At 39.3% G+C, this 13,944-nt stretch overlaps 1 protein-coding gene across 4 annotated transcripts in view; it reads left to right on the forward strand.

Moving 5' to 3' along the window:
- Nucleotides 1-13,944, forward strand: part of TTBK2 (tau tubulin kinase 2) — a 166,627-nt gene that overhangs the window by 112,215 nt on the left and 40,468 nt on the right. For all 4 annotated transcript variants that reach the window (XM_078448548.2, XM_078448546.2, XM_078448549.2 and 1 more), the window contains one exon: nucleotides 9,879-10,036. In XM_078448548.2, the coding sequence (XP_078304674.1) occupies nucleotides 9,879-10,036 (158 nt within the window). The remainder of the gene's footprint in view (nucleotides 1-9,878; nucleotides 10,037-13,944) is intronic.

Below are 13,944 nucleotides of genomic sequence, written 5' to 3' on the forward strand. Positions count from 1 at the left end.
TGCTACTCCAGTGAACACATGACTGATTAGAAAGCAAAACAGCCTTATTACTGATATGGAGAAAGATTTAGTGGTCTGAAAAGAAGATCAAGCCAGCCATAGCGTTCCCTTAAGCCAATGCCTAATCCAGAGCAAGGCCCTAACTCTTTTCAATTCTGTGAAGGCTGAGAGAGGTGAGGAAGTTTCCAAAGAAGAGTTTGAAGCTAGCAGAGTTTGGTTCATGAGGCTTAAGGAAAGAAGCCCTCATCATGACATAAAAGTACAAGGTGAAGCAAGTGCTGATATAGAAGCTGCAGCAAGTTATCCAGAAGATCTAGCTTCTGAAGGTGGCTACTACACTAAACAACAGATTTTCAATGTAGAAGGAACAGCTTTCTATTGGAAGAAGAGCCATTTAGGGTTTTCATAGCTAGAGAAGAAAAGTCAATGTCTAGCTTCAGAGGTTCAAAGGGCAGGTTGACTCTCTTGTTGGAAGTTTTTGCAGGGGTGCCTAGGTAGCTCAGTCAGCTGAGCAAGCATCTGACTCTTGATTTTGGCTCAAGTCATGATCCCAAGGTTGTGGGATCAAGTCCCGTGTCAGGCTCCATGAAGCCTGCTTAAGATTCATTCTCTCTCTCTCTCTCTCTCTCTCTCTCTCTCTCTCTCTCTCTCTCCCCTTCTCCCTCCCTCCCTCTCCCTTACCCCCTTCCGCCCCTCTCCCCCACTTGTGCTCCCTCGTGCTCTCTCCTCTAAAAAAATCAAATCAAATAAAAAAGAAGAAGCTACTGCAGCCGGTGATTTGAAGTTGAAAGTAGTGCTCATTTACCATTCTGAATATCTAAGGGCTCTTAAAGAATGCTAAGTCTACTCTGCCTGTATTCTGTAAATGGAATAGCAATGCCCAGATGACAGCATATCTGTTTAAAACATGGTTTACTGAATATTTTAAGCCCCCTATTAGGATCTACCACTCAGAAAAAAAGATTCCTTTCAAAATATGACTGCTCATGGACAATGGACATGGTCACCCAAGATCTCTGTTGGAGATGTACAATGAGATTAATGTTTTCATGCTTGCTAATACAGTATCCATTGTGCAGCCCGTGAATCAAGAAGTCATTTCAATTTTCAAGTCTTAATGTTTAAGAAATATGTCTTATAAGGCGATAGCTGCTATAGATGATGATTCCTCTGGTGTATCTGGACAAACTAAATTGAAAACTTTCTGGAAAGGATTTACCATTCTGGATGCCATGAATAATACTGATGATTCATGGGAAGAGGTCAAAATGTTACCATGAACAGGAGTCTGGAAGAAGTTGATTCCAACCCTCATCGATGACTTTGAAGGGTTTAAGACTTTCAGTAGAGGAAGTAACTGGAGATGTGATGGAAATAGCAGGAGAACTAGCATTATACATGGAGCCTGAAAACATGACTGAATGGCTGCAATCTCATGATAAAACTGTAATAGATGAGTGACTTCTTATGGATGAGCAAAGAAAAGTGGTTTCTTAAGATGGAAGCTACTTCTGGTGAAGAATGCTGTGAAGATTGTTGAAATGAAAACAAAGAATTTAGAATATTCCATAAACTTGGTTGATGAAGCTGTGGCAGGGTTTGAGAGGATGGACTCCAGTTTTGAAAGAAGTCCTGAGTAGCTCAGTTGGTTAAGCATCCGATTTAGGCTCAGGTCATGATCTCATAGTTTGTGAGTTTGAGCCCCATATCAGGCTCTGTGCTGACAGCTCAGAGCCTGGAGCCTGCTTCAGATTCTGTCTCCGTCTCTTTTTCTGCCCCTCCCCCACTTGTGCACACACGTGCTCGCTCGCTCTCTCTCTCAAAAATAAATAATAAACATTAAAAAAAGGTATCACATGGAACAGAGAAATCACTTGTAAAAGGAATAGTCAATCAGTGTGGCAAACTGCATTGTTGTCTTATTGTAAGAAATTGCTATAGGGGCGCCTGGGTGGCTCAGTCGGTTAAGGTTAAGCGGCCGACTTCGGCTCAGGTCATGATTTCTCGGTCTGTGAGTTCGAGCCCCGCGTCGGGCTCTGTGCTGACAGCTCAGAGCCTGGAGCCTGTTTCAGATTCTGTGTCTCCCTCTCTCTGACCCTCCCCTGTTCATGCTCTGTCTCTCTCTGTCTCAAAAATAAATAAACATTAAAAAAAAATTTTTTTTAAAAAAGAAATTGCTATAGCTACCTCCACGTTCAGCAGCCACCACCCTGAGTAGTCAACAGCTATCAACATCAAGGCAAGACCCTCTACCACCAAAAAGATTCACTTGCTGAGAGCTCAGATGATAGTTAGCATCTTCTAGAAATATTTTTGTTTTTAAAAAAATTTTTAAATTTATTTTATTTTATTCTTTATTTTAGAGAGAGCACATGCACAAGCAGGGGAAAGGGGCAGAGGGAGAGAGAATTTTAAGCAGGCTCCACATTCAGCATGGATCCCAACATGGGGCTCATTCCCACAACCATGGTATCATGACCTGAGCCAAAATCAAGAGTCGGATGCTCAACTGACTGAGCCATCCAGGCACCCTCCAATAAATATTTTTAATTAAGGCATGTACATTGTTTTCTTTTTAGATATAGTACTATTGTACACTTAATAGTATACAGTACAGTAGAAATAACTTTCATATGCCCTGGGAAGCCAAAAAATTCACTTGATTTGCTTGATTGTGGTATTTGCTTTATTCTGGTGGTCTGGAACCCAATCTGCAATATCTCTGAGGTGTAACTATAAAAATGGTGTATCAGTTTATCATTTTCATATACAAAGGACAATACATAGACTTTACTGTTAATGAAAATTTTACATTCATCAGTGTTGCCCGGTTGAAAGACTCTGAACAGCATAGTGAACTTATTTGTATGTGGTAGCTATTTCTGTGTGAAATGGCAGCTTTTGTATAACATATAAACAAGATATAAAACAGAGAGGCAATATATAGCCTTGAGTACTTAGAGACTTAGTTAAGTGGGTCAACTTGTCACCTTCTTTCCTGTGTGGCTTTTTGCATTAATAACTATAGATTGTGTAACAAATGGAGAAAATCCATTGTATGCAAGTCACTTTGGAATATATTCTTATAGTTACATTTTATATGTATTTCTGAAAGGCACAGAATTCATATTACTTGTAATAAAATTCTACCTGTAATACTAGATTCAGGAGGAGCTGGAAAATGTTCCAACTTTCTCATCTTGGGTGCTAATAATTTTTTATTGATAGAGTTCGCATGGGAGTATAAAAGTTGAGCAAGCAAAATAATTTTGATCACATTCAGCACTTAGTTATGTCTATAATCTAAAGAAAACTATTGTATTCACTAGCTTAAGTTTGAAAGTTAGATTTATAATTATTTTATTTAATTTTTAAATTTGTTTTAATGTTTATTTTTTGAGAGAGAGACAGAGTACAAGTGGGGGAAAGGCAGAGAGAGAGAGAGAGAAAGAGAGAGAGACAGATTCCGAAGCAGGCTCCAGGCCCCAAGCTGCCAGCACAGAGCCCAATATGGGGCTTAAACCTACAGACCATGAGATCATGACCTGAACTGAAGTTGGTTGCTGAACCAGCTGAGCCAGCAAGGCACCCCTGTTTATAATTACTTTAAATTAACATATTCTTATTCTCATGTTTTTCATTTGGACATTCTCCTAGGGGCTTCTCTGTGTCTTTGTCATCTAATAACAAAACAAAATATAATAATTTTACTACTTTTGGAAGAGAGAGAGCAGGCAAAATATTTTCTTTTGGTTCTTTCTTGCTCTCTGATCTCTCATAAGCAGTGAGTGGGAGCAGAGGACAGGTGGAAAGGAGAAAGATAATTGGGGAAAAGATTTTGGTGTGCCTGGTATGTTCTCATGACTAGTATCAATGTGACATCAGGTTCCAAAAAGGTCTGACTGCATCTTCTGTCTCTTGCTTCCCTCACAGAGTCCTCCTATGGACTTCATTTTGAGAAAAATTACTCTGCTTTGAATCTGAACACTTTGTGAACTAATGCTGTCCATATGGTTAATTTTACAGTTTGGTATCTGTTCAGGAATATGAGTTTAATTACTGTTCTTTCAAAATTTTAAATTCCTCATTGGACAACCATTGTGGTTAAAAACAATAACGAAATCTTCTATCAACAAGCAAAAAAAACCCAAAAAACAAAAAAACAAAACCAAAAAAAACCCCAGTATTTAGCATGACTGCTTCCCTAGCTACATCAAAGGTCAAAAAACATTATGTCTTGTATGTTCTGAGCCAAGACTGGAGTGAATATATTTTATAATCAGAGTGTTAAATGATGCTGTTTTACAAAGCCATGTTCACTTTGAATGTCTCTGCTTTGTAAGCCCTTAAAAGTCAGAATTTCTTGCAAGAAAACATTTCCATGTTAACAAGTTGCACATAGCCAACACCTCATCTAGTAGCCATCTAGTCCAGACCTAGAGAGAAGAGTTGTTTTGCTCTTAACCAGGAATCTTTTATGCATGTCTTAGAATAATGGCTGGCATTTGCTTTTGGAAAGAGTTATAGTGTTTTGGGAAACTACGTCCAAGTTTATCAGTGCTTAGTATTTATGTATAAGTGTATCTTCCCAGCTGGCTTTAAGTCCTGGAGGTACAACCATGTCTTCTTTTTTTGTCTTGCACTATCCTCACACTGTGCCTGGCACCTAAGTTTTCAGCAAATGTTAGGAAAATTCAATTTAATCTTAGTTTGCCCACAATCACCTACTAAGGAAATCTATAAATGCTGTTTTCTATCTGTTAAACTAAACTAAGTGAAGCTATCAGAATTATAGCCATGATTGAAACAGAGATCATATTATGAATATTATGGGGTTTTTTTTGAGAGAGAGAAAGCATGAGCAGGGGAAGGGTATAGGGGGAGGGAGGGTGGGAGGGGGAGAGAGAGAGAGAGAGAGAGAGAGAGAGAGAGAGAGAGAAAGAGAAACAGACTCCCAAGCAGACTCCATGCCCAGCCCAAAGCTCACATGGGAGCTCTTTCTCACAACTGTGAGATCATGACCTAAGCCGAGAGCAAGAGTCTGATGCTCAACCAACTGAGTCACCCAGGTGCCCCCGAATATCTGAAAGAGGATAAATTAAATTCTGAAAGAGGATAGCAACTCTAAGAAAAAGATGCTGGGATATGAATCTCTTCAGATGATAAAATTCTATAGTTTTATACATGTACAAATACACACACACATGTGAGTGCATGTAAAATGTGAAATTTGATAAGCTCTGTGGATTGTACCCATGTAATTTTCCTGGTTTGGATATTGTACTCTAGCTATTTAAGGTGTTATTATTGGAGCACACTGGGTGAAGGGGATTTCTCTGTACTATTATTGTAATTTACTATTAATCTTTAATTATTTCAGATTAAAGAAAAAATGCTGGGCCAACATTTTCAGAAATGTACATAATGATTAAAAACACTCAACCCTATTGTGACCACCACGTAATTTAAATAATCCTTTTTAAAATATTTTGAGAAAGGAAAATATCTCTGAGGAGTAAATAGGAAAATCTTAACCTTGAATTCCACCACAAGACTCCACGTGTAGGTGACACAGTTACTAGTTAATGGGAAACTAACATAGCATCAGATTGGATAAAGAAGAACCCTTGGGGTGGGGGGCGCCTGGGTGTCTCAGTCAGTTGAGTGTCCGACTCTTGATTTTGGCTCAGGTCATGATTCCAGGGTTGTGGGATCAAGCCCCACATCAGGCTCTGCACTGAGCATGGAGCCTGCTTAAGATTCTCTGTATCTCCCTCTGCCCCTCCCCGCCACTCACTCACTCTCTCTCTCAAAAAAAAAATTAAATGGGGCGCCTGGGTGGCGCAGTCGGTTAAGCGTCCGACTTCAGCCAGGTCACGATCTCGCGGTCCGTGAGTTCGAGCCCCGCATCAGGCTCTGGGCTGATGGCTCGGAGCCTGGAGCCTGTTTCCGATTCTGTGTCTCCCTCTCTCTCTGACCCTTCCCCGTTCATGCTCTGTCTCTCTCTGTCCCAAAATAAATAAAAAAAATTTTTTAAAAAAAATAAAAAAATAAAAAAATAAAAAAAAAAAATTAAATAAAAAATTAAAAAATAAAAACTCTTGGTGCCTCTGCACATTATTGTCATGGTAATGACACCTAACAATGCCATAGCAATACATGGGTAGGGTTATTATCCCCATTTTATGGAGACTTACTTTAGACCTGTTGCCTGGGAAAACTGGTGGTTTCCAGTAGTGGTACTGGAAGTGGTGTCTGAACCCAATTTCTGACTCATTCCAAAAAGCCCTGTTTTTTACCATCTTGACTTCTTTGGAGAGGTGGCCACAAACACAGCAGCCACTGTAAAACAAATACTAACATGACTGGTTGATAAAAATGCAGTGAAAGAACTACAGAGTTATATGAAGAATTATTAGAAATTCTTGTCAGTAATTAATGGAATCATGTGATCCTGACAAAAGACCACAAAAGTATTTTTATTAGAGTGTTCCAGTGATGTGAAGCATTGTTTAGCAAGTTGAGAAGACCAATAAAACCCATAAATATCCACACTGTTGGTGAACCTAAAACTAAAATGTATATGTCAGCCAGTCCATACAGTGCCACAGCATTGCTAAAATCAGAGTATAGGATAGGAAATCCAAAGCTGACCACATTTCTTACTAATCTTGTTAATATACTTCCCAGGTTTAGGAATGGGACTGTTTAAGCAGAGGTTGCATCAGAATGCAGCAGGCTTGCCTCTTGCTGTTTTAAGATTCCCCTGAGTCTGATGACATTGGAGTTAAATTTTTCAGAAGGCCTAGATGGGCTGTTAGGAAGCAAAAAATAAGAGATTGAGCTGGAGAATAACAAGGGGGAACCTCCCATAAATTAGAGGGTCAGGGAAGGTCTATTTGTTCTGTGCTGTACCTTCCATCCTTCTGCCTTCTGCTGCTGGGTCTCTGGTGTCACCATCTTAGTAACAGACTTTTTTATCTGAGGCCCAAAGGCATATGCTGCATACGTTTATACTCTGATAAATGTAAGAAAATAATTCCATGATAAAAGGACATCTGGCATAAAAACTGCTTAGGATCGTTCCTTGGCAGCCCGGTACGGGCTGTAGCAGTGTGGCAGTGGCCGTCTGAGTGCTCACACAGCAAGGCGGGTACTGCCTCAGGGACAGGGACTCCATTTTCAGGAGGCATGCAGCTCACTCTGTGAGAACCTCTATTTCCAAAGTCAAGAGAGTAGTCCAAGGTATGCCACTTCTGTTCCCATATGCTGGGTCTCAATCCATCTTCCTTCTGGGTTTTCTGTAGCCCTCTAACTCTGACACTTTGGGGAAGTCTAAGCTATAACATAGGTAACTTAAGTCAACAAAAATATGACCAAAATCAAATTTCTGAGGTCTTATAGCCATGCCGTTTCCAGTTCCTTTTATCTATTTAGTTTCCTTTTCTACATGTATTATTTTTTCTTTGGGATTTAAATGAAAGGTAGCGTTATATGAATCTTTTAGTTAATATTATCACAAATACTTGTTCTTGAAATGTTTTGAGAGTAGCTATTTAAAGGTTCTGGACTCGTAATTCCAACATGGGTTTCTCTCTCTACCCCCACCCCCCCCCACCCCCTCAGCCTGGTAGTTCTCTGGCACCAGCTGGGTGTCCTGCAATTCAACTCACTTTTGACACTATCTACCCAGAGATAGATGGCATCAGATTCCACAGGTTAAGGACTCAGTCCCAGAAACCGCCCTCCACCTCAGATGCCATTCGCAAGTCCTGGTTGTCACCTGTACTTCTGACGACCTATGACTATAAACCAAAGGTTCCCACAACCCCTTCCTTGGGCCTGGTTAATTTGTTAGAGTGGCTCACAGGCCTTGGGAAACCAGTTTTCGAACTAGATTACTGGTTTGTTACAAAGGATTTAACTTTGAAAGAGCCAGATGGAAGAGATGTATAGGGCAAGCTATGGGGAAAAGGTGTGGAGCCTCCATGCCCTCTCTGCGGGCACCACTCTCTCGGCACGTCCATTATGTTTACCAACCCAAGAGCTCTCCAAACCACATCCTTTTTAGTTTTTATAGAGACTTCATTATATAGGCGTGATTGATTAAATCATTTACCATTGTTGATTGATTCATCTTCTAGCCCCTCTCTTGTTTCCTGGAGGCCAGGGGATGGGACTGAAAGTTACAAGTCTCTAATCGCATTGTTGGCAGCCCTTATCCAGAGGAGCTTTCCAAAAGTTACCTCATTAACAAAAACCCAGTTGTGGTGGGAAGGGGCTTGTTATGAATAACAAGATAGTCATTTCATGTTTATGGCTCTAAAGTGATTTCAGGAACTGAGGACTATAGATCAAATATTATTATATCAAAAGATGCTCCTATTGCTCTTTTCTTTCAGGAAATTTCAAGGTTTTGGGAGCTGTGTGCCGGGAACTATGAACAAAGACCAAATATACATAAGAAGTATATTCTGGTCATGTGATTGACCAAACTTATAACTTATAAATCACAACACTGCTGTTATATATAAAGTATTGTGTTAGATACTGTGATGATCAGACATGCACCAACCTCTTAGAGCTTACAGTTTGGGTGAAAGAAAGAAACCAATCAAATAATCAGAAATAGCTATAAATATACCATTGATAGCATTTGGTCACCTTGTTGAGATGTTTTCTTCACTGGGCATCAAAAACAGCACACACTTGATTCTCCTATCTCATTGACCACTCCTTCTTGGTTTCCTTTGCTGAGTCTTCTTTCCAACCAAATGTTGGAGTGCCCTAGGCCTTTGCCCTTTGACCTCTTGCTTCCTACTCTCCTTAGATGATATCATCCAGTTCAGCGACTTTAAATAATACCTTTTCATATCTATATGCTGACTGTCAAATTTGTATCTATATACCCTATTCCTCCCTGAAATTTTCAGTATCCCAATCCTCAAACTCTCATAAAGGATGATCTTTGTGAGATCTTTATCCACGTCACATCAGAGTTTTAGAATTTAAAGACAAAAAAATGAGGGGTGCCTAGCTAGCTCAGTCAGTAGAGCATGCAACTCTTCATCTTGGGGTTGTGAGTTTGAGCCCCATGTCAGGTTTAGAGATTACTTAACAATAAAATCTTGGGGCACCTGGGTGGTTCAGTCAGGTAAGCATCCAACTCTTGATCTCAGGTCAGGTCTTGAACTCAGGGTGGTGATTTCAAACCCCACCATGAGCTCCACGTTTGGTGTGGAGCCTACTAAAAAAAATTAAAAAGAAAGAAAAATAAGATCTTGAACAAATGAAGACAAAAAATTGAAATATATAATATAAACCAAATAAAGAGGCAGATTTCTTTGTGATGATTTGTGCATATGCACCCACATACAGCTGAATAATTTTTCAGCCCCCCCCCCAAAAATTGTAAGGAAGTACAATCAACTTCTGTATACCTAGATATACCAACTGTTAACACTCTTCACTTACATCAAACCATATAAAAATGCGTGTTTGACAAAAAAAATGATCACCTTGATGATTGAAACTGAATACACATGTATATACATACAACACAAATATTCTTTTGCCAAACCATCTGAAAGTAGGTTTTAGATAAGACACTTCATTATGTATCTTCTAAAAACAAAGACATTCTCCTGCATAACTGTAAACTGGTAACCCAACTGAGAAAAATCAGTATTAATTCAATATCATCATCAACATATAGTCCTTATTCAAATTCCCCCATTTGTACGATTGTTCTTTGTTTTGTTTTGTTTTATTTTTTTAAATCCTACTACAAAACCAATTGTGAGTCTGGCAGCTTTCTCAAGGAATAAAGCAATGATGTTTATTGTTACCTTACTCTAGTGTTTTTCTTTATGGTTTAGCTTCTGACATCCGTGTTTGACAACAGCATCAAGACCTTTGGAGTAATTGAGAGTGATCCTTTTGACTGGGAGAAGACTGGAACTGATGGTTCCCTAACAACCACCACTACTTCTGCCACCCCTCAACTGCACACCCGTTTGACCCCTGCAGCAATTGGGTATGTCCTAAACAGATTATTTACCAGTGGCTTTCTTGCGTGCACTGTGTTAGCAGAAATGTCTTTTATTTCATCCAGGTTCCTTCAGATGACAAAATGCTAAGACATATGAGAAAGCCTATGGATTTCCTTGAATTCATATTGCTCTTACATATGTCTGTTCAGATTTACTTTTCTTAGAAAGTGTTTATAGGTCATACTGTGAAATGGGAGCTTTGAGCTGGTATGGCTTATTGTCAGATTTACAATGGGTATTCCTCACAATGAGAAGGAATTGTTTGATTTTAGTTCTAAAGAATATATAGGAGCCTGGAAAGAATGAACCACAATTATACCTAACTATACTATGCTTAAGTTTAGTGTGAACAAAACATGTAGCTTGTTGCTCTAAGAAGGTGATTTAATTTACAAAGTGTTTTAGGAACAGGTTATGGTGTATTGCCATCATCTTGGTTTTGTTTGTTTTCTCCCTTACATGCATTAAATACAGTTGGTTTTGTTTGTTATTTTTAAAATTGGGGGGCAAGGTTGTCCTTTTTTTTTTCCTGACCCATTTTTACCTGCTCTGGTTGCTTTAAACTATTTAGTTAACAATGAAAAAAGTAAGTAGGGAAAAATCATCATATAAATGGAGCTAATTGTGATAAACTAATCCATTGTTTTTGATTTTATATTGAAAGATGGGATCACCAGAGCTTATTGAATCAGAAGAGCTTACATGGGCTTACATAACTGGAGATGATATCTTTGATTAGCTAGTCTGAGAGTTCTTAAGTGGGGCACCCTGACTATCTACATTAGAATCATCACAGATGTTTGCTTAAAGTACCCATTTGTTGGAGCCACCCCAGACTTACCGAATCAAAATGTCCAAGGCACAGAATGTTTCTCTTGCTTCTCTGAGTTTAGAACCCACTGCCCTAGTCCGGCCACTCCCTTTTACAATAGAGGAAATAATCCTAACACTGAGTGAATCAATCATCCAACTGTAGGTAAATATTAGCAACAGAGCTGGAACCTGTCTAGAAATTTTGATTCTTGTTTTAGTGCCTTTGTCCTCCTCCTTTGATTGTTGTTAGAAGTAGATAAGTCTCAAACTTGCAAAAATCCAGGTGATAGGGCTTCATGGTAGCTGAAGTCAGTGAAGACAGTTTAAGTTCCCATCTCTCAATGTTTCCTCCTAAAATAAGACATAATAACAAGAAAGAAAAAATAAAACTACACAAAAACCATGTCCTTAACATAATTTGAAGACAAAGGATGCCTACCCTAAACTCCAAAATAAGTAGAGAGAAACAAAAAACCACCAACTCTCTTATGTTCCTACTTCACTCAACCCTGCCCCCCAGGCTTTATAAAGGCAGATCACTAAAAACTGGGGGGAGGAGGAAAATTAGCAATGGGACTTAAGGTTGGTCTTAAACCAACATCAGAAAAACTGAACCTGTCTTACAAATGAAATTATTAGAAAGTATCTAGGTAGATCAGGTCATGAACTACCAGGAGGTAAAAAAACAAACAAACAAACAAACAATGATTCAAAATACGTAGCTTCTGAAAGAAAGAAAGAAAGAAAGAAAGAAAGAAAGAAAGAAAGAAGAAAAGAAAAGAAAAAAAATAAGAGTGGGAGGGAGGGAGGGAAAAAGGAAGGAAGGAAGAAAGAAAGAGAAGAAGGAAGGAAGGAAGAAGGGAGTGAGGGAGGGAAGAAAGAAAGAAAGAAAGAAGAAAAGAGACAAAACAGAAAGGAGAAGTGCCTTTTATCAGTTGAGTGGTGAAGGGTCCAATCAGCAGAGAGAAACTACATAGTAATTTGAACAGAGAAGGATGATACAAGGAGTCATTACCTATAATACAAAATTGGAACAATGTGGCATAGACTAGTAAGAAATAGAAATACAGTGCTAGCAAATACAAAGTGTAGCTCCTACTGTTAAGGCTAAGATGAAGCATCCAAGGAAGAGCTCCACCAGCTCTGACTCCAGGGCTGAGCTCCTGACCTTGTTGGATTGCTCACTGGATGGCCAGGAAGTCACTCTGATGCCTGGTAGAATTTGCTGAAAATCTGCCCTCTGGAACTTGATGGAAATCTGTTCTCTGGGGTGTCAGAGAAAACTATTTGCTGGTGTGTCTCACCAGAGACACTGTGCCATAAAACTGCTATTTCTCAGGGAAGCTGTTGGTTGCTGACCTCTTTGTGCTGCAGGAAACAGGTGCTGAAGATGCTGAGACGTGGCAGGATCCTTGTGCTGGGGAGAGCCATACACACTGGAGAGACTTGCCAAGCTGCACACTGGAGTTCTGACAGAACACTTTCCTCTTGCAGTGTCTCTCCAGTGCCCTCTGACACAAGCCCCAGTGCCAGCTGGCAAAGGAAAATATTTCAAGGGCTCAGATCCACTTTCACAGAACAGGCAAAAGGGATGAATTTCAAGCTGAAGGCGGTACATCAATAATTGCAGAAGGGCAAAAGGGGAAATAAAGTTTACCTACAAAAAGGACAACTATAAAATCAGGATACTGTATCTCTCTGACCATAAAAACAAGTAAAAATCCACTAATGTGTTTGGACTTTGTTATATTGACAGAAGAGGGCACCAGATAAACTACAAATCTCATGAACTACTTCACTACCGCAAAAATGAACAAGAAAAAGATTTCCAAGGTCCATTACGTCTTACTGAAAAAAAAATCAGAAGAGAAAATCTACTTCATACTAAGGAAATTTCCTTTCAGAGAATCAACCACGAAGAAGAAGAAAACTCTAAGATAAAACCCCAAATGGAAGTAAATATACTTGTGTATTTGAAGATAGGGATAATCACCTTGAATCAGAAATTTAAAAACTAAGAACAGAAATAGACCACAAAGTAGAGGAAGATGGGAAAAAAAGGAAAAGGAGAAGAGAGAGAAAGGAAGACATGAGAGTTGACTGAACTGAATGGAAGAAAAAAAGATGTCTTAGAAGTGAAAAAATTAGGGGTGCCTGGGTGGCTCAGTCGATTAAGCATCTGACACTTGGTCTCAGCTCAGGTCATGATAACATGTTTTGTGAATTCGAGCCCTGCATTGGGCTCAAGCTGGTAGTGCGGAGCCTGCTTGGGATTCTCTTTCTCTCCCTCTCTCTCTGCCCCTCCCATGTGTGTGCTGGCTCTCTCTCTCTCTCTCTCTCAAAATAAATAAAATAAACTTAAAAAATGAAAAAGTGAAAAAAATTATAAAGAGCATAAAGGAGAGTAGATTCAAATGAAAATTTAATAAGGGCATTGATATAAAGTCGGGGGTAGGGGAGGGAAGCCCTAAAGGAATGAAAATAAGATAATCATTTAAAATGGCTAGAGAGAGAGTAGTAAAAATGGAATGCTGACAGAGGAGGAATAGCATTTATTATCGATTAAGTTAGAGTCCCTAATGGAAGAAAACAAAACAATACCGGTTAAAACCAAGAAACTCTATAGCAAGAAAAAATGAGAAAACAGGGGACTAAGAGCATTTAAAAAGGTATATGTCCAGAGTACACCATTAGAACAAAAAGGCAAGGGGTGCCTGAGTGGCTCAGTCGTTCATGAGTCTAACTCTTGATTTCGGCTCAGGTCATGATATCACAGTTCATGAGATCAAGCCCCTCAATGGGCTGTGCACTGACCATGTGGGACATGCTTGGGATTCTCTCTCTCCCTCTCCCTTGTCCCTCCCCTGCTTGTGCATGCATTCTCTCTCTCTCTCTCTCTCTCTCTCTCTCTCTCTCTCTCTCTCTCTCAAAATAAATAAACTTCTTTATAGGCAAACCTAAAATACCCCCAAAAACAGAAAGAAAGAAAGAAAGAAAGAAAGAGAAAGAGGCTAAATGAGAGTACAAAGAAGATTCATCTTGTAGAGAAAGAAATATAACAAAATACATATAATTATAA

Source organism: Panthera onca, chromosome B3 (assembly GCF_046562875.1).
Source record: "Panthera onca isolate mPanOnc1 chromosome B3, mPanOnc1 haplotype 2, whole genome shotgun sequence".
NCBI classification, from domain to species: Eukaryota; Metazoa; Chordata; class Mammalia; order Carnivora; family Felidae; genus Panthera; species Panthera onca.